At 40.1% G+C, this 20,870-nt stretch overlaps 2 protein-coding genes across 9 annotated transcripts in view; one reads left to right on the forward strand and one right to left on the reverse strand.

The window, feature by feature from the left end:
• Window positions 1-477: 477 nt before the first annotated feature.
• On the forward strand, window positions 478-9,526 carry prkab2 (protein kinase, AMP-activated, beta 2 non-catalytic subunit). The gene is made up of 8 exons (XM_053650973.1): window positions 478-647; window positions 3,272-3,450; window positions 4,747-4,904; window positions 5,504-5,597; window positions 5,798-5,912; window positions 6,267-6,400; window positions 6,565-6,633; window positions 8,187-9,526. The coding sequence occupies exons 2-8, from the start codon at window positions 3,298-3,300 to the stop codon at window positions 8,262-8,264; spliced, it is 801 nt and encodes a 266-aa protein (XP_053506948.1). The 5' UTR covers window positions 478-647; window positions 3,272-3,297; the 3' UTR covers window positions 8,265-9,526.
• Window positions 9,527-10,763: 1,237 nt separating this feature from the next.
• LOC128623843 (myomegalin) overlaps window positions 10,764-20,870 on the reverse strand; it is an 84,270-nt gene continuing 74,163 nt past the window's right edge. For 7 of the 8 annotated variants that reach the window (XM_053650972.1, XM_053650967.1, XM_053650970.1 and 4 more), the window contains 6 exons: window positions 19,653-19,858; window positions 17,880-18,023; window positions 17,621-17,759; window positions 17,092-17,138; window positions 16,913-16,967; window positions 10,764-12,347 (listed from right to left, as the gene is read on the reverse strand). In XM_053650972.1, the coding sequence (XP_053506947.1) occupies window positions 12,226-12,347; window positions 16,913-16,967; window positions 17,092-17,138; window positions 17,621-17,759; window positions 17,880-18,023; window positions 19,653-19,858 (713 nt within the window). In that variant the 3' untranslated portion in view covers window positions 10,764-12,225. The remainder of the gene's footprint in view (window positions 12,348-16,912; window positions 16,968-17,091; window positions 17,139-17,620; window positions 17,760-17,879; window positions 18,024-19,652; window positions 19,859-20,870) is intronic. The other variant, XM_053650969.1, reaches the window with a different exon arrangement.

The raw sequence follows: 20,870 nt of genomic DNA on the forward strand, positions 1-20,870 counted from the left end.
GATCAGGCAGGTCCGGAGAGCAGAAAGAGTCAGGATCACTGGCATCTCCATAAAATCATGTGTGGCTCGACAGAAGGAGAGAGGGAGGTAAAGAGAGGGAGAGATTGTTAGGTAAGACTGTGTGTAAAAGAAAGTCTACTCATGGTAAGCTTGAGTAAACCAGTACGTTTTAAGCCTAGACTTAAACACTGATAAATAAACTTTTACAGGCATGGAAAGGTGTGTGAATGTAGAAAATATTTTTGGGAAAGTATGCATGTCCTGTTGTCTAGGAAATATGGACCTCTAAGGTTGTAAAACTGCCTTAAAACACCCCCCCCCCCCCCCCAAATAAAAAAATAAAATAAAAATTCCCTAATGTACATCACATGATTTCACGATTTCTGTTTCCACGATACAGCTGAAATGATTCAAATAAATGTACATTTAAAAAAAAGGAAGAAGAAAGAAAGAAATCTTGAAATGATGGAAGTCGTTATGATGGATTGGCATGAACCCTTCATAGTGAGTGCAGGATTAAAAACGCGTTTCGGTTCGAATCCTATTTTGGACATCCGGCGCGCCGTAGCTATCGACTGTAACGTCAAGAATGTCGTAGAAGTTGGAGCACAAAGTAAAGAAATAAACTCCGTTTTGGTTGTTAACAGGTGAGACTGCCGTTTGTGTTTTATTGCGTTCACAGCAAATAAGTTGGGGGTATTATCTTTGCTGTTTTGACACAGTCCAGAAAATGTGTTCTGAACAAGCTGGACCCGGATAATCTGTTAGCTAACGTGTTTACTGAAATTCTTTGCTAGTCGGATGTTGTTTGGGTTTAAGCTCCTGGCTGTTTAGACGAGATGTGCTTCTGTTGCATGGAATATTTGGTGTATTTGTGTTAGAAGTGGAGCTTGGTTAGAGTCTCACTGTTAGGCTTGTTGATATCAGCTAGCTTTAGCAAGTGAGTTAGCAAAGTGCGCTGTATATTAGCCTGTTTTTTTCTTCCTCTCTCTGCTCATCAACAATACTCATACTCCCTGTATGTGATATACAGCGTGAACATTTCAGACTTACAATCACACACGTGATACACGGTGGAATGGGCATCCCCGCACCCATCCCATCCCCGCACCCATCCCGTCCACGCACCCATCCCGTCCACGCACCGAAGGTCATAAATGTTTCAGTAAATGTGTTGAACTTTGACAGATCATCTGTTACAGTCCGACATCTCCTCCAAACTATAATAACCTGTTCATGACAAACACTGGTTGCTCTGGTATTATATTTTCGAACATGGCCTTTTACGAGGCTTTACGTAGTAAATTTATTTTCTTATGGCTGTGTGTTTTGCTACTAACCAGAAGATTGTGAGTTCAAATCCCAGCATCTCCAGGCTGCCACTGCTGGGCCTTGAGGAAAGCCCTTTAAGCTTCTGCATCCTGTAAGCACTAGTAAGTCGCTTTGGCTAAAAGTGTCAGCCAAATGCGGATGTAAAAGCAGCTTTGCTTTTCCATCACAACAGATTTTCAGCGTGTGTTGGTTGAATTGCCTTGGAAATCAAAAATTGGTGTTTTTAGAGATTTTTGTGGCTGTCCTTTAGTGTTATGGACACCAATGCACAAAAAAATACGACAAAATTCTTTTGCAGATATTCTCATTTTAATTTGATAGTTTGTCCCGTTTGGGGAATTTTATTTTATTTATTTATTTATTTTAAATCAGAGTTCAAATCCCAGCACTGCTGAGCTGTCACTGTTCGGACCTTGAGCAAGGCCCTTAACCCTCTACTGCTCAGTTGTTTAAATGAGATCATTGTAAGTCGCTCTGGATAAGGGCGTCTGCCAAATGCTGTAATGTAATCTAATGTAATTTCACTATGTTCTTCTTTTGCCAAAGGCAATTCTTAAAGACTATCAGTTAAAAAGCCAAAAGAAAATATATAATATAAACTAAGTATGAAACATTCTGGAAGTCATTTTGCTAAAAAAAATTGTTACTTTGTGTACCGTGTGTATGGAGACTTTTGGGCCATCCTGTATATGTCCCGCCCCCGAGGCCAGGTCTTGCTCTACAGTAGCTGCTTGTGAGCAACAAAAATGTGCTTTTACCTGTGTGTCTTCCTGCACACTACTCTCTTTTCCTGGAGAAAGCGTGTTGGAGGGGGGAAGAGGGTGGAATTCGTGTGACAGGCTTGGCTCGACGTGCGGAAACGAAATGCCGGAACGTCTTGCCGCCTCAGACTGATGGAGAATGCGATTCCATCATTATACACCCTGATGGTGTATTAAGATCCTGTTTAAAATCAGCAGGCGTGGTTGAAGGCAGCAGAGCGAAATCCTGCACTGTCTCTCCACGCTCGCTTTTTTCACTTTTTTCCACATTTAGCTAGTTCACTAAGCTACTGCCAAGTTTGTTTAGGTTCAGCAGGGGTGTAGTGTAAACCGTTCAAGCATTTCCAAACGACATCACTCAGACTTTCGTCAGCAAAACGTGTCAACATGCTGTACGGAATCAAATCCCGCTCTCAAGCTGGTTTATGGGGACTTGCATGGGACATTTGATGAACGTGGTGTTTGTGGTTAACCAGGCTTTATGGAAGGACACCGCTGAGTGAAATGCATTTCACAGTTACCTAAATACTAGAGATGGCGCTGATCCGATACCCAGTATCATCACCGTTATCAGGCTGATGGGAGAAAATGCACGAGATCCTTTAACAAATGGCAAAGATTGGAATTTGACTGGAAATAATTGGAAAATTAATTTATTAGAAATGTTTACATTTAAAGAGACTTGAAGACTGTTTTTTCTTTCGTCGGGATTGATTACTGGCAGGACACCAGCTGCCAAAACGCAGGCCATGCCGGTCAAACTGGTCATTTATTTTCCAGTTTCCTTATTCCTGATCAAATTGATCAGTACATGTTTTGAGATTTTCTTTAAATGCATGTGTCTACAATTTGGAGTTGGTAGCAGTCATTTTCCTTTCTGCCAACACTTAACATCTGGTAAAGATGGCGTACCAGCTCGAGCAGCTCTGGCTTCTGCAGATGGCTACTCAGACTAAGCTAGATTTTGCAGCTCGGATGGTTGTACCTTTTAGACCGATTTTTCACTAAACCTTTCTCAAAGTTGTTTCCCTGAATATAAGTCCCATTTGGCTTAATGCGTATTTTCTCCCCTGTTATGTATACAGCAAAATTGCTTTGCCTCTCATCTGGTCATGCAAGACCTGAATGCTTTGTGATTTTTTAATTTATTTATTTATTTTTTTAATCCTTCTGTGCAGGAGGAGGCGTCTGTCTGTGTTGAGCTATGGGCAATACCAGCGACCGTGTAGCCGCAGATCGCCATGGGCCAAAAGCCCATCGGGCAGAAGGTGGTGCCCATAAAGACCATGAACCCAGCAAGATGGTGGACAGCATGGACGATCCGAACATCTTTAACACGCACAGCCCTGAAGTAAAGGTATAGAAATGCAAACGAGTACTGTGGAATTTCATTTTCAGGCCACACACATGATCCAGTTAATCAAGACCTTCTGCAGGATTTGAATATTAAAGCCATGTGTTAACTATAACTGGGTGGAGATTCTCCATGAACGTGTGATCCAAATTAGTGCTTTATGTGCGGTGCAGTTTGGCGCAACAAATGAACCGTAATCCTTTATCTTGTCAGTATTTCCACCAACACACAAACCGTGCTGTAACCGAGTTAGGAGTGTGTACGATATTGACAAAAAAATTTATATCTCGATATTTTCTGGGATTTTGTCGATGGCTATATTTTTCATTCTTCGAAAATGTGTTTGTAAAAAGTCTTATATTGTACTAGCTCGCTCTTGTCAATAGGATATTAATTGAAACAACATATTTAAAGAAAATAGGCGTTATTTATTTATTTAAAACTGAAGCGTTCAAGTAAAAACAATACCGAAACCACCAGCGTTTACGTCTTGCCATCTGTTGCTTTTCTTGTTGTAAGGCACTTTTTTTGCAGAACGATTAAAGTTTGCTGGTTTCGACATGTCATGGACTGCTAACTCCCCAAGCCTTTCATATTCTTCATATTCTGCGCGGTGGTTAGTTTGCAGGTGGTGAAACAAGTTAATCGTCTTTAACGGCATCCGATTTCCGACATAGTCTTTAAGCAGCATCCTGTCTTTTCAAAGCCAAAGCACCTCCACGCGAATGAGGATGACCCACGTCTAGCAATTAAATTTAACCACGTAGATTGCGAGGCTGGTGGCGTCTGTATTTTATATCTCCTCACTTTTATCTTTAATCATGAATTTGTAGGCAGATATGCTAGCTTAAGTCACACTCTGCATTCTAATAGGTTACATCACACAGTGAAGGCATGCAGTCTCGATGGACACACGCAGTAGTCCGTCATCATGCAGTGTGTGCTTGGTCACTCAAGTGGGTTTTTGAAATTGTTTGGTGAAGTGAGTGACTCACACATTGTTAAAACAAACAATTAAGGTATTATCATAGGCCAGAGGTGTCCAATCTTAATGGACTAAAGCGGTGAAAATGCTCACTGTGGATTTTTGCAACTCTAATACATATCGCACAACCCCTAAACTGAGTACCCATGCTGAATTTGGCTACCTTTCTTGTCCAGGTACCACGCAAGCCTTTAATCGAACGATAAAGCAGGTTTGAAATCCCTCCATGGATCATGTAAGACTCGCATCGTTGAGCGGTTGTCTTCAGTCAAGTCAGTCATAGAGCTGGAACGAGTGCTATCTGTTTCCCCCAGGCTCCAGTGGAGAAGGATTTGCCTCCAGATTTAAACGACCTGGTGAAGACGGGCCCACAAGAGCGTCCAACCGTGATCCGCTGGGCAGGAGGAGGGAAAGACGTCTACATCTCTGGCTCCTTCAACAACTGGAACACCAAGATCCCACTTAATAAAAGGTAACGCCCTTTTAAGGTGCCAAGAAATATGCAACCGACAAATCTAAAATTTGTTCGAGGGCATATTTCTGAGGCGGAACATCCAGCCCTATGAATAGTGAATTATGATATTTTAATATTCCAAATGTGTGTATGCAAGTTCATTTTAAATGTAAGTTTTAGATTATGCATGACATGTTGGTATTATATTTTATGTATCATATGACCATTTGAATTCAGGAGGTGTTGATTAATTTTCTATAACGGAAGCTCTGACAGTAGTTCTGGCTGCAAGACAAATCGCAGGTTTATAATTTATGTGCTAGTTCTGATAAGATGTTTCTATAGTAACGGCCAATTCACACTGACGTATCGTTCTTAATCAATGAAAATTGTTGGCAAATTACTGTGGTGTAATCGGAAAAAAAGACTGTGAGGACCTGCTGTTCTAGGAAAATGCAGCGCAGTCACGCTTCATGTCAGGCATCACACCACCCTGTCATTGATTACTTTCTATAACAGCACACCCTGTTGTGTTTTAGTCCTTCCATAATGACATTGTTAAAGCAGTGACCATTGTATATTAATATTAATACATATTTTCTTTCACCACACAAAAGCCATAATGACTTTGTTGCCATCCTGGACTTGCCTGAGGGGGAGCATCAGTACAAGTTTTTTGTTGATGGGCAGTGGGTTCATGACCCTTCTAAGGTAACTCAAGCTTGGGCCTGAACTTAAAACTCATAATTCAGAAACTGCTCGTTATTTCTACTTTTCACATATAACACTTCCTTACATAATTAGACATCTTTCAAAATGGATGCAAAATTCATAACAGTTAAAAGTTTTCATTGGGGAACAAACAGTAATCCATCTGGTACCCAACTGCTCTATACTGTTTTGTTCCACAGCCGGTTGTGACCAGTCAGATGGGAACCATCAACAACCTGATTGAGGTGAAGAAATCTGACTTTGAGGTGTTTGATGCGCTGCAGGTGGACTCGCTCGAGTGCTCCGACACCTCCGGTGAGAGCTGTTCACGCCAGGGTTACTTGCATGCTGAATTGATTTTCGTTTGAGATTCGCATAACTGTGCGTAAATATTCACTGTATATCAAAGCATCATGAACCGCAGAACATTAAAAGGCAGAATTATTTTAGGCAAATCCCTATGGGATGTTTTCTCACCGCATGTTTAAAAACAGCCCAAGCAGGAGTTGATAACGATACGCTTAGCTCTAGTTCCTCTTCCACTATGAAACGGCTAGGAGACAGTGAGCGCAACTGTCTCATCATGTTAGTATATCAGTGTAGCAGTTGCACTCTTATGCAACATTCATAAGCAAGCTCTATCTAACAGGTAGTCGTTTCTTTCCTTAGATCTGTCCAGCTCTCCTCCTGGTCCTTACGGACAGGAAGTGTACATGTTCCGTCCAGAGGAGCGCTTCAAGGCTCCACCCATCCTTCCTCCTCACCTCCTCCAAGTCATCCTGAATAAAGACACAAACATTTCAGTGAGTTAACAACAAAGCTTGTGTAAATCATTTCTTGCGTTGTACGTGATATTGAAACTGGTCTTCCTTTACTCTGTGTTTGTGTGTGTGTGTGTGTGTGTGTGTGTGTGTGTGTGTGTGTGTGTGTGTGTGTGTGTGTGTGTGTGTATGTGTGTGTGAGATAGTGTGATCCTGCTCTGCTGCCTGAACCCAACCACGTCATGCTCAACCATCTTTATGCACTCTCGATTAAGGTATATATTACAAGCACTTCCCAAATTATTGATCAGAGACTGTGTAGAACATATTTAGAATTGTGTTTTGTGCACTGTGGAGGTAATATTATTTATTACCTCTTCACTATATTTCTTTATTGAGGGTAAATGATCCAATGTTACATATCTGTGAGCGGCAAAAGCACGTGAACCTCTAGGATTAGTAGTTCATTTGAAGATGAAATTAGAGTCAGGTGTTGGTCAAAACCATCTATAAAGAGTTTTGACTCCACCAATCCACAGTCAGACAATTTGTGTACAAATGGAGGAAATTCAAGACCTTTGTTACCCTCCGCAGGAGTGGTCAACCAACAAAGATCACTCCAAGGGCAAGACATGTAATAGTCCGCGAGGTCACAAAGCAAGCCAGTGTAACTTCTAAGCAACTAAAGGCCTCTCTCACATTGGCTAATGTTGATGTTCATGAGTCCACCATCAGGAGAACACTGAACAACAGTGGTGTGCATGGCAGGGTTGGAAGGAGAAAACCGCTGCTCTTCAAAAAGAATATTGCTGCCCTTCTGCAGTTTTCTAAAGATATAACACTAATGGAAAAATGTTTTGTGGATGGATGAGACCAAAATAGAACTTTTTGGTTTAAATGAGAAGCGTTATGTTTGGAGAAAGGAAAACACTGCATTCCAGCATAAGAACCTTATCCCATCTGTGAAACATGGTGGTGGTAGTATCATGTTTTGGGCCTGTTTTCCTGCATCTGGGCCAGGACAACTTGCTGGAACAATTGATGGAACAATCATTTCTGAAATACACCAGCGAATCCTAAAGGAAAATATCAGGACATCTGTCCGTGAACTGAATCTCAAGAGAAAGTGGGTCATGCAGCAAGACAACGACTCTAAGCACACAAGTCGTTCTACCAAAGAATGGTTAAAGAAGAATAAAGTTAATGTTTTGGAATGGCCAACTCAAAGTCCTGTCTTTAATCCAATAGAAATGTTGTGGAAGAACCTGAAGCAAGCAGTTCATGTGAGGAAACCCACCAACATCCCAGAGTTGAAGCTGTTCTGTACTAAGGAATGGGCTAAAATTCCTCCAAGCTGAAATGTAGGAAACGTTTAGTTGCAGTTATTTCTGCACAAGAGGGTCACACCAGATACTGAAAGCAAAGGTTCACATACTTTTGCCGCTTACAGATATATAACATTGGATCGTTTGTTTAATTGAGTTCTCTTTGTCTCCTTTGAGGACTTGTGTGTGAAAATCTGACGATGTTTTAGGTCATATTTATGGAGATGTATATAAAATTCTAAAGGGTTCAAGCACCACTGTACATGTAGATGTTTTGCATAACTTGAACGGACAGCCCAGAAACATGAACTTAAGTATACGCTTAACCCGACTCTGAATACAAGGAACTTTCCTGCATAAATGTTGACAACTTTTGAACTGAGGTGCCTGATTCTGAATACAGCCCTACATGTATAAAAGCATGGATTTAGTATCAAATAAAAATAAAATGTCTGCTCACGTGGTCTCTTTCTGCCTTTCTGCATCTGTCCCTCTTTCTCTAGGATGGTGTGATGGTCCTCAGTGCGACTCACAGGTACAAGAAGAAGTACGTCACCTCTCTGCTGTATAAACCCATCTGAGAGTCGACTTCTCTGCTGTACTCCTGCTGCATCTAGCTGATATTGTACTACACATTACGTTTGCAGTGGTTCTGCTGGCCGCTGTCTCTCACTCTCACACTAATGATATGTGTGTGTTCACCACTGTATAATCAGGACTACTGAACTGTACTTCACACCTAGTGATTGCAATTGGTTCGTTTTGTTTTTTTTTTGGTTCGGTTCCCCCTCCCCAAAGCTGTAAAGCAGATGCTAAAATAGGTTTGGTGTTTAAGAGGACTGATGTGGATTTCGCATGTTTTAAAGTAGCATCATGTTGATTTATGACTGAGGTGTGTGTGTGTGTCTCTTTAGAGTTTCCAGTGTTTTTATTTATTCAACTTGTGATTAATCACATGGCTAAGTATCTGCTTGAAGGATATAAAAAGGGCTTTGAGGATTTACGTACATTAAGTCGTAGGATCGAGACTAAACAGGCTGAGGGATTTTCTGCCTAGCCCAAGCCTGAGGTGTAGTTTGAAAAATAAATGAAAGATTTGAATTGGCTTTTTTTCCCTGGTCGCTGATGCGATATGAATTTTAATAAGGATGGCTGGAATGATTGTGTGTGTTTGAGAGCACATGCATGCTGTTGCCTTTCACTGCGATCGTGTAAGCACTTTGATCATATATTCACTGTGACAGGTTCAGACGGAAAGCTTGTTTCAGTTCCTATGCAGTTGACAAATCTCGTACTGTAGGCTCCAGTCGAACACGCACAATGCAATCGCGCAATGTTTTTTTTTTTTTTTTTTTTTATGTGTGTTAGCGTGCGTTTTATTACTCATTCTTGCCGTTGTATTACGAATGTTGGTTTACCGTATTTGCAGTGAGACGGTGTGTCCGGATGGACACGTTGGCGGCTGTAGAGGGCGAGGTCTTTTAATATAAAAGCCATGTGGTTTTCAGTAAAGGTCAAAGGTTGTGTTTTTTTTTTTTGGAAGGTTTTTCTATGACATTTGACATGTACTGAGATATTCAGTGTTTTCAGTTGGTGTTCGATGAACGTTTGATGCTTATTCCCTCCAAAGACGTAGTGGAACGCTGTAGTCTGTAGGGACAACGTATGACTAAAACAAAAAGGAGTTTAAAGCCGCGATACTTTTTGTGAAGTGTGCTATTTTGAAAATTGAATTTAAACACTTGAATTTAGCCCGGAAGCTTTGTTTGTAAAGCTGTGCTGTTTCTGGTGGTTTTTTTTTTTTTTCTTTGCTTGCAAATAAAAAAAAGCAATATGTTGTTGATGGTTTTGTTTCTGTTCGATAATGTCCTCTGCTCCTGGACAATCTTAAGTGCCAGACTGAAATACAACACACAAACTCTACTTCTTTTAAATAGTGACATGCAGATGTTCCACACTGAAAAGCAACACCTTCGATGCTTAATCTCTTAATCGAATAAAAACCAAAAAGGGATCTGCTTTTAAAGGATTAAACACTTTAAAAAGGATTAAGGAGTAAATGCCATTCAGTATTGTGCTGTGTTTAAATTTCATCACCGTGTTGCAGCCGTGTCCCACTGAAATGCAGTGACTTTCCAATCACAGCTCTAAGATTTATTAAGGAGTGTGGTTCCCTTGTTCCAGGAATTCCTCAAATGAGAATACGAATGTGTGTGCATGGTCACCTGCACTGGAACTATGTTCCATGCAGGGGTGAATTCTCCCACCATGTGTCCAGTGTTCCCAGGATTAGCCTCCAGCTCCACTGCGATCCTGATTGGGATGAAGCACTTACCACAAACGTGCGTTTTAACAATATAATGAAAAGAGCAGAGCCTCAAATGCATCCATGACCTTTTTTTTATTGCAGTACATAAACACAAGTTTCCGTGGCAACAAAACAGCCTTCAGTCATTATATACACGTAATAATAATAATAATACAGTTTAATTTCTCATGGCTGGTTACAGCGTCTGCCCATCTTAACGCTTCAGAAGCAGACTTTCCTTTACGCTCGCTGAGTTCCACACAAATTCACTTTAGAAAATGGCTTCACTTTGGTATTCTTCAAGACATCTTCATAGCAATTTAAGCTAAAAAAAAAAAAAGACATCTTGTAGGCTAATCCTTACTTCTGGCTGAAGTTATATGACCTTTTTTTTTTAGAAAAATGATTTCTTCTTGATCGTTACCGAGAAAAATGTTGAACGTAAACACAGCCAGGCTTGTTGCTTCAAATATTTCAGTATCTACAACTAACAACAAGCAGTAGCTAAAGTGTTTGAGTTTTTTTTTTCCCCCCACAGCTGAGAGCGAACTATAAAAGCTCTCTGGCTTAAAGGCAAGCAAAGCAACAATCTTCTTGAGGTTTATAACAGCAGGTGTTAAAACCTGTGGCTTTATGTAAACTAGCATAACTGTAGAGCATAACACTAGAGCTTTACTGGCAACTCAGGAGCCTAGAAATAGCAAATTTGGCTCCAAGTGAAGGAATAACACTGCGATTAAAAGTATTGCACAGCTACCCAGATACTGAACCATTGCATATAGAGCAAAAATAAAATAAAATAGTGAACCACACAATGACTCTGTAGCATAGAGCGAATTATATACAGCACTGAAGGGAAGGAAGAAAAAAAAAAGAACCCCAGCAAACATACTCAAGCAGCTAAGGAACACCTCAAACTGTGACTTCTATTTGTGGCATCAGTAGCATAATTATGGACCCACCGTATCCTTGCCAAAGTTTGTTACTGCATTTTAAGCACGTAAGTAAGGTGTGACTTTTTATTTATTTTTAGCTCTATTCTATACGACTCCCAATTTCACAGATGTTACCAACCTTTATTGTGTCCTTGCTGTGAATGGCAGAAACATGATTTGGTCCTAATTCACACGCTCACTTGCTGATGAGCTTTTAAAGAAAAGAAAAAAAAAAATCTAATATGTGATCCAGCGATATTAAAATCGTTCTCCTTAATCGAGGCATGTCCGAAATATCGCTTTCAGATTCAGATGGCGCTGAAATAAAATAAAATAGAGATCTGATGAACGTCTTGGTTAATCACGCGGACAAGGTGATATGAAAGGGGAACCAGGAGTTCAAACTTTGGCAAGTATTGGTGAACTTCACCTTACAGCACGACACAAAGGTGATATTTTCCTCTTTTTTTTCTCCCTCTCTACCTCCCCCATGCAAATACTGTCCAAGAACAATTTCAGTAGTATTACAGGATAATACGAGTAAGAATACAAGTCATAATATTGCACTGACGGTCTTTCATTGTTATAAAAACACACAGTTCCGGTGTCAGTGAAAGCTGGCACGGTTGCATTGCACATGCTTGTTTGATTAAAACTCGATTAAAGCGGCAATCAGCGACGGCTCCGGCAGCGAGTTTCAGACGATAATATTTCGACAGTAAACCCAATCAAGTGTTTCCTCGCACTGTGCTCTTTGTTAGTTAACTCGGAGCTTATTGTGAATAGACGTGGCACGTCTTCGGTGACGGCTGCTTGAGCCTTTAACGTAGGCACCGGTTAGTTCAGTGCATGACGATCCTGACGATCTGTCTCACCTACAGTATGAAATGTGGCTTTTAGTGTTTCTTTGCCTCAAATCCCTGAGTTTCTCAACGGGATTTACTGGCAGTATGTGTAGCTGCAACATAAATATCCACTTCCCCCACGCACTCAGTATAAAGTCTAAGTTCTCCTGTAGTGACCGATTTCGAAGTTCTGTGCGTCATTTGCGTGTTTAGAAAATTTCTTTTCACAAATGCTAACGTTCTATAGCAGCCAGGACACGCGCAATATCCGTCTCACATGGCAAACTGTAGTCTGACGAGTCCTTTAAAAAAAACATTTTTTTTTTATATACATCAAGGTAAGGCAAAGATAAGGGCAGGGAAAAGAAGGGATAAGAGGTAAATAAGAGGAAAGATGATCTGAGAGGATAAGGACAGGTGGTGGAGCTTGTCCTGGCTGGTTTAGGTCGTCGGCTTAGTGAAGGCACTCCCTGGTGCGCTTCTTGGCGAGTCTTGAAATGGAGGTTTCCATGGCGATCGCAGAGGTCACGCCATCCCTATCAGAAGACCCTGGATAGGCACCTTTGACGACTTTACCTGCGCAAAAAAGAGCAATGAGATCTAAACATAGGGTAAATTTAAAGTTTTGAGGCACGCCAGGTACAAAACATCACCCTGTTAAAAGAATCAGAAAATTAATACATTTACGTGGAAGTTAACTCGGGGTGGACATTTATTTAGTTAGTTAGTGCAAAGTGAAAACTTCGGAGTAAGTAGGGCTGGGCAATACGACGTTATAATATCTTGCGATGAATTACGTCACAATATACTTTTTGGAGATATCGTGTGTATTATGATATCTTTTGCTAATTTCTTTTTTTTTTAACTAACAATTACAAACTCTAATAGTTGGAAAAGCAAACTCTAATTGTTAAAGCTTTGTACATTTAAAATATTTAAAATTGTAAACTGTGAAGCGTTTTTAATTTTTTCCTCCTTTTCAGTGTTCATTTATTTCTGTAAATATTAAACTGTCATAAAACTCAGTTCCTAACTTTTTTTTTCCCCCCCAAACGCAGCACAACTGTATATCATGATACATATTATGCATCAAAGAAATGTCTTCTAGTATCCATCCATCCATGGAGCCTATCCCAGGGAGCATGAGGCACACGGCGGGGTACACCCCGGACAGGGTGCCAATCCATCACACACCCATTCATACACTTTGGACATGCCAATCTACCATGCATTTCTTTGGACTGGGGGAGGAAACCGGAGAACCCGGAGGAAACCCCCACAGCACAGGGAGAACACGTGAACTCCGCACACGCAGGGCAGCAGCAGGAATCGATCCCCCAACCCTGGAGTTGTGAGGTAAACGTGCTAACCACGAAGCCATCGTGCGTCCATTTTCTAGTATCGTCATGTGATATTTTGGTCATATCGCCCAACCCTGGTTCAAAGTGCTGCCTGGTTTTCGTTGCCCAGAAACCTTACTGACGATGTAAAATGTTGTAGCTAACAATGTCACAACACAGGGTGAGTTAGTTAGCTAGTTAAGTGCATTAATACAGAATAAGTGAAAATGAACAAAAAGCGAGCACGTTGTTGGCCAACGTTTGGGCTATGAGACTTGGAGTCTGGCTTGTGCCTTTATTTTCTCGGGATATGTTTAACCGCGAGGTGGCATTTGCATGAGTAGTAACTGTGATAGTGAGACTTTGTGCTGGAATTTGTTGTTGTTGTTTTCACATCTCCGTGTTCCTCATTCTAAAAAGATGAGTGCATGCTAATTAATCTGCAGAGTAAAATTCGTTCCACAGTTAAATAGATCTCATCAGCTGATGTGTGTAGTTCACCAGGCGTGTGAGATTAGGATCGGTGTTATAGTTAGCGCACCAATGTGAAGCGCATTAAGCTTACAAAATACACAGTCAGTCCATACAGGATTTCGCAGAGCATTTCGCCAAAATGATGCAACTTGCACAGATTTTTGTGCGCTTTTTTTTTGCGGAAAATTACTTGAGTTGGCGAAAATGCACTTGCACGAATTTGTATTGCACGGTCTTTCGCAGTGATTGTTCTTAAATGTGACCTTTTAGCTGTACTCATGTTTCACACACGTGAATCGAAGAGGGCTTTGACTAAATCTGCGTTGTGATGACGTCACATGATGCGTCTCGGCCCAAATCTGCGGAAAATCTGCGGTAATTTTGAAAACTTGCAAGCTTCTCTGAATATTGCAGAGTTTGCTTTATTTTGCGCTGATTTCTACGACCGCAAAATCCTGGAGGGACTGCATAATGACAACTTTTGCAAGTCAATAAGGAGTTGGGTTCTTTTTTCTCCGCTTGTTCAACCTACATGTCTGCTGACAAGAACGATTAGTCGAACTCTGCTTGTCCTGGATGTCCAGGCTACTGATATGTCCACCTCGGTAATTACAGCACATGAGGTGTACGCTGTACATATTGTGTGATTTGTCTCATGACCAAATCAATCTGTTAGTCAGTTAATAAAAAGTGTTTTATGGATGCACATACAGTAAATGCATATTTAGCAATGAATGCATATGGTTAATACAGACATAATAAACCAATATATTAAGAAATGTGTATTTTGAAAGAAGTACTTTTGATTCATTATGTCAGAGTTTCAGAAGCGTGAAATGTCCTGCGTACTAATGATACAGTAACGATTCCAGCTTTCTATGGTTATGTTTATAATTCCTCCAGACGCACTGGACAGTTCCCCTCACAATGTGTATGTTCACATGCATAAATTCAGAAAAGTGTGTGTGTGTCATGACACATGATTTTGCCAATAATTTACCATGTGTCTATGAGTCAGTCAAAAATTTTATTCCCTTCTAAATAAATGTCATAAAATGCATCAAAGTTAAAAATTTTTATAGGGAAAACATTTCCTTAGCTGAGAGTTTATTTTTATGAGTGCAAATTCCACATTACATTGTAGTTCTATGAGCTCATAAAATACCCCAGAACTCAAAACCCATTCACTATGTTAACTCTTCTTGAATGGCTACTATAGGTTATACAGTGGGGGAAGTAAGTATTGGATGCGTCAACTTTTTTTCAGTAAATATATTTCCAATGAGGCTATTCACATAAAATTTTCACCAGACATCAGTATTAACTCAAGAAATCTGGAAATATAAAGAATTCACAACATTAAAGTTCATAAATAAAGTTATGTGAAAAAGTGGAATGACACAGGGAAAAAAGTATTGAACACGCAAAGAAAAAGCTTCTCCAAGGCAAGGTAAGGCAAGGAACCAGCTGAAGTCCGTAAGTAATTATACCTCCTATCTGTGCAAATTAATATCAGCTGGGTTAGTAAATAAAAAGGCTTTTTCGTTACCAAGGTGTCACACAAGAAACATATCATGATGGGTAAAAGAAAAGAGCTCTCCCAAGACCTTCGGAACCTTATTGTTGCGAAACATATTATGGAATCGGATACAGACATATTTCAAAACTTCTGAATCCTCCAGTAAGCACCACTGGGGCCATTAACCACAAGTGGAAGCAACATCATTCCGTCATCAACCGGCCACGCACAGGAGGTCCTCGCAAGATTTCTGACCAGGGAGTCAGAAGAATAGTCCAAAGAGTAGCCCAAGAGCTAAAGACCACTTGGAAAGAGCTCCAGAAACACTTGGAGGCAGCAGGTGCCATCGTCACAGAGAAAACAATAAGCAATGCGCTCCACTGCTCACGCTCCAACTGCAAGGCTCCATTAATAAAAAAAAGGCATGTCAAAGCTCATTTAAACTCATTTGTCTGGTCAGACGAGAGCAAAATTGAACTTTTTGGCCTTCATACTACACACGATGTTTGGAGAAGAAATGGCACTGCACATCACCCTAAAAACACTATACCAACAGTGAAGTTTGGAGGTGAAGCATCATGGTGTGGGGCTGTTTTTCATCGCATCGTACTGGCAGACTTATATAACTGAAGGAACATTGAATGGAGCCCTTTACTGGGAGATTATTGAGAAGAATCTGCTGCCATCCACCAGGATGATGAAGATGGGACGTGGGTGGACCTTCTACCATGACAACGATCCAAAGCATACAGCAAAGAAAACTCAATTAATCTCAGAGAAAAAAAAAATCAAGGTGTTAGAATGGCCCAGTCAATCACCTGACTTGAATCCAATTGAACAAGATTTAAAGACAATATGTTTAGAAGAATGGGCCAAAATCACGCCTGAATACTGCAGACCATTAATTTCTTTATACAGGAAGTGTCTTGAGGCTGTCATTACAAACAAAGGCTTCTCCACTAAGTATTAAATCAATTTCAGGTAGTGTTTTCAGTACTTTTTTACCTGTGCCATTCCACTTTATTACACATAACTTTATTTATGGACTTTAATCTTTGGATTTCTTTATATTTCCAGATTTCTTGAGTTAATACTGATGTCTGGTGAACATTTCATGTGAATAGCCTCATTGGAAATATATTTACTGAAAAAAATGTTGACGCGTCCAATACTTATTTCCCCACTGTATTATATAGGTTTTTAAGTCAAATTTGTTATAACCGCTCTAAATTCACATTTCTTCCATGTAAATTAGAGACCTTCTGAATATTTCAGAAAGATACATTTTCAATTTGTGATCTCACATAATAACACTCTACAGCCTTGAACCTACCATGACCGATATGCAAATTATTCGATTAAATCTTTCATCCCAGAATCTGAAATACATATTCGGTAGAAATTTTTGTAATGGCATGTGGACTATATTTGGAGGAAACACAGAAGATATTACGTTAATGGTAGTATTATCCAAGGCCAATTGTCGCAGTAAACTGTTTCTGTGGCCGTGTTAATCTGCTGAAATCAGATGAAGCTTATATCATTAGTGTGCATGTAAACTCACGCAGTGGCAGGCTATGCTATGGCTATCATTAGGAGCGTCCAGCTCTGTCGCAGCTCTCACAAATAAGAGTAAGATTATGAGGCACAAGTGTCTCGCAAATTAGAGTAAGAGGTTACAGTGGGCTTTGAGACAGAGCTGTGAGGATGAGGAAGTGATGTCATGGGGGAAGCGGTGAGGTCAGAGTGAGTACAAGCGCAAGCAAAGAGTGACACGCAACGCGGTACAGCACAGACCGGACTGTTACCATGGTAAAGGGAGGAAGAGGAGGCGCTTAAAGAAGAAATCCTGAGCTCGTTCTTCTGGATTCAGAGACAGAAAGTAATAGCAAGAGACAAGATGAGGACACAAAGACAAACGACTGTAGTGTCTCTCATGCTCAGGGATCTATAGAGAAGTTAAAAACGACTGAAGCTCCTTCCTTACCTCCAGATTGGCTCTGGCTTTTTTCAGGACATCTCGAGTCCTGGATACTGCAACGTGAATAAAAAAGAAAATGTACAATTTGATTGAGGGGACCTCACACAGTCATGTCACACATCTGTCAGCTCATTTCAGGCTGCTTTATATTTTTTATATGAATTTTATATATATATATATATATATATATATATATATATATATATATATATATATATATATATATATATATAGCAACTCATGTAAAAGAAGAAGTGTGTGCATGTGATGTGCACATTGTAACCATAACAACACTTACTAGTGTTGCTAGTTACTAGTCACTAGTTAACTAGTTGACTAGTTACTAGTCCTAGCTAGTTAAAGCTAAAATTAAATAGAATTTTGACAGGTAGATTATCACTGCATTATATAACCTGGCAATCATTTTCCAATATGCATAACGCATATAAACTTAAAATATCGAGTGACTAGAGCAGATGTCTCAGTGGCACTGCAATCATATTCCTCGGTGTAGTGTAGTTCGGCCGTGACTGACGTTGGCTGACGATGAAGGTCTCCATGCTCTCTTTAGTGCGGTTGGTGCTCCTCAGTCTCTGTATGGTGTTCTGCAGAACCTCTTCCTGCTCCGCTATCCTCATGCGCAGACACCGGATCTCCTCTTTCATCGACTGCTCCTGCACCCACGCAAATATGCACACGGTCGGCCATAGTACTCTACTCGAGTCCACTAATGCTATGACATGAACAGCAGAACTGAGACGCGAACTCGTATTGAGGGAAGCGGAAGCACTGACTTTCTGGAGATACTGGGCGTGGCCGTCACTGCTGGGAAGCGCCGCTCTCCAGAACATCTTGAGCAGGGACACGGCCTCTTCCAGAATCTGCCTCAGAGTCTTGGTGTTGGCTAAAAGAGTCTTCACGCTGCCATAATCCAGAGCCTAGGAAACGAGTTTGTGATGAGAGAGCAGCATTTGAAATGTGAAATAATCAGTATTTCATCATACAATAATCATAGTGAGTATGTCCTATACCTCCTAATCCAGCTCTTAAAGAACGAAAGAATAGAAAGCTGGAAGAGACCTACATTTGTTTTTGTTTTCTTTTTACATACTCCAGACAATACATACATATGTTGTGAGGTTTTGCATTGTCAGTGTTTGGAGCTTTAATGAAGGCAAATACAAAAGGTACTTTCAAAAAAGAGCTAAATATACTTCCAGGTACTTTGCACAGAATGCACTGAAATAAAACAAAACTCAGTTTCAGGACACTATGGAACAAAAAACAGGTAATGAATTAAAAAATGCAGTTTGTACTATTTTATTCAAGAGTTTTTGAAATATTCAAATAATACTGCATAAATGAAAATAATAATTATTGTTGTTATTGTTATTATTATTGTTATTATTATCATCATGGTGCGAATTGTGAAAAAAACGTTTTTGAAAACGTTTTTATTCATGGAAATAAAATCATGAACCTATATAGACTATTTCTTGCAGCTGTTAAAGTAAAATTGATAGAATAATGATGAAATAATTATTAAAAGAACTTGAACTGAATCACTGATTTTGCGGGACTATTTTAATCAATTTATTAAAATTTAATTAATCAATTAGCGCCTCATGTGGACCCATAGTGGATGCATCTATTTTCCATACCACTTATCCTACACAGGGTCACAGGGAGCCCGGAGTCTATCCCAAGGGACTCGGGGCGCAAGGCTGGGGACACCCTGTACATGGTGCCAAGTCATCACAGGGCACAATCATGCACACACCTCATTCACACACTGCAGACAATTTAGAGATGCCAATCAGCCTACAACGCATGTCTTTGGACTGGGGGAGGAAACCGGAGTACCCGGAGGAAACCCCCGATGCGCGGAGAGCACATGCAAACTCCACAAATGCAGGTCAGAGGCAGGAATTGAACCCCCAACCACGGAGGTGCGAGGCAAATGTGCTAACAACTAAGCCACCGCGCCCCCCTGGGATGCAATCATACAGTACACAAAACAATTATCATTATTATTGATAATTTGAACATTTTGATACATTGTTTATTCATTTTTTTTTTAGAAACAATCTATTTTTGTTTAAACAAAAAGTCATTTTTGGCCGTTTTCAGGTGAAAAGTTTTAGTGGGTTAATTTCTGTGCATCCCTAATGTTTAATGAAACTAATTTACATTATATTTATTCAATTCAATTTTATTTGTATAGCACTTTTAAAAATGGACAGTGTCACAAAGCAGCTTTACACAAGTATATAAATTGCAGATATGAATTTTAAATGTACAAGTTTATCCCTTATTTATTCCATTTGAGGTAAAAGAGCAAGATGAAGCCCTCGCTTAAAATAATGCACACAACAATAAAACAACTAAAAAAACATTACTGAAACATTTACCATCAAAAACCACAAGGCACCTGATGAAATATTTAAAACTGCACAGTGTAGTCAGAGGGTCCTCTGAAATGTATTCCAGGTATGCAACAATAACTGCTGATACCTGCAGACTGTTCTGTAAATACAATACATTATAGGATGGATTTGCACACTGACCTTTCCGGTATTGACTTCCATTAGTGCAGTGTTAAGGCAGGTATTCAGCATGGCCTCCATCCTCTGCACCAGCCCTCTGCCCTCCATAACCTGCTGCTGTAGAGCGCTGAAGTCATCCACGTGCCCGATGGCATGGCGCCCGTTCCGGTTAGCGAACGAACCATCGGGGGCATCACCCTCCAAATCTGCATGAGGCTCCAGAGAGTCTGAGACACAAAATGTAAGGGAAAGAGGGAGAGAATATAATTAAATATATTATTGAGAATTTGATAATTTACATAGGGAGAGTTGCCCTTCTGATAAATGTTTAATGGGAAATGTTAAACCATGTACAGTATTGTGCAAAAGTCTTACGCACATCCAAAGAAATGCTGTAGACCAAAGATCCCTTTCAAAATAATTCAATGAAATGTTTCTACATTTCAAAAAAAATACCATAAAGAGCAGTAAAAAGTAATAAATGAAACAAAGTCAGTATGTAGTAGTTTAGTAGTTTTATAAGGGAATGAGCTGTAAGTTTTACTGAGCATGCTGCAGAAGCAGTCACGGTTCTTCTGGAGACTTTGACTGTGGCAAATTTGGAAATGCCAATCAGCCTACAACGCATGTATTTGGACTGGAGGAGGAAACCAGAGAACCCCCCTGAAGCACAGGGAGAACATGCAAGCTCCACGCACGCAGGACGGAGGCGGGATTCGAACCCCCGACCCTGGAGGGGCAAGGCAAACATGCTAAGCACTAAGCCGCGTACCCCACATGTTTGGAAATATAAAATGTTTTTGTACAGACTCAATAACGTAGGAGTCATAAAATAAAAATCTATAAAGTTTGTACTAAATAAAACATAGGGTGTCTAAGGCTTTTGCACAGTACATAGGCTTGTTCTGGAGGTGTGTTAATTTTACGACTGTCAAGTACCAGGCAAAAGATGCGTTTCTAAGATGCTTGTGTGTGAATTTCTTTGTGAATGATCCTTCATGTACTTCGAGTGAGTGTGCAGCATATGTGAGACTATTCAAATCTGTTGGAAAAGCATCACAGGCAGTTACAGAATGAATCTCCTGCGTTAGAATTAAACTGTCAAGGCCACTTCAGGAATTCTGGTTAGTTCAATGCTTTTTCTGGTCACTGCGTAATTCCATATAGTTATATCTCAGTAAAAATACTGAAAACCCTTGAATGGGAGTGTTTTTGATGTTACTCTGTAGTACAAATAAA

Source organism: Ictalurus furcatus, chromosome 20 (genome assembly GCF_023375685.1).
Source record: "Ictalurus furcatus strain D&B chromosome 20, Billie_1.0, whole genome shotgun sequence".
NCBI classification, from domain to species: domain Eukaryota; kingdom Metazoa; phylum Chordata; class Actinopteri; order Siluriformes; family Ictaluridae; genus Ictalurus; species Ictalurus furcatus.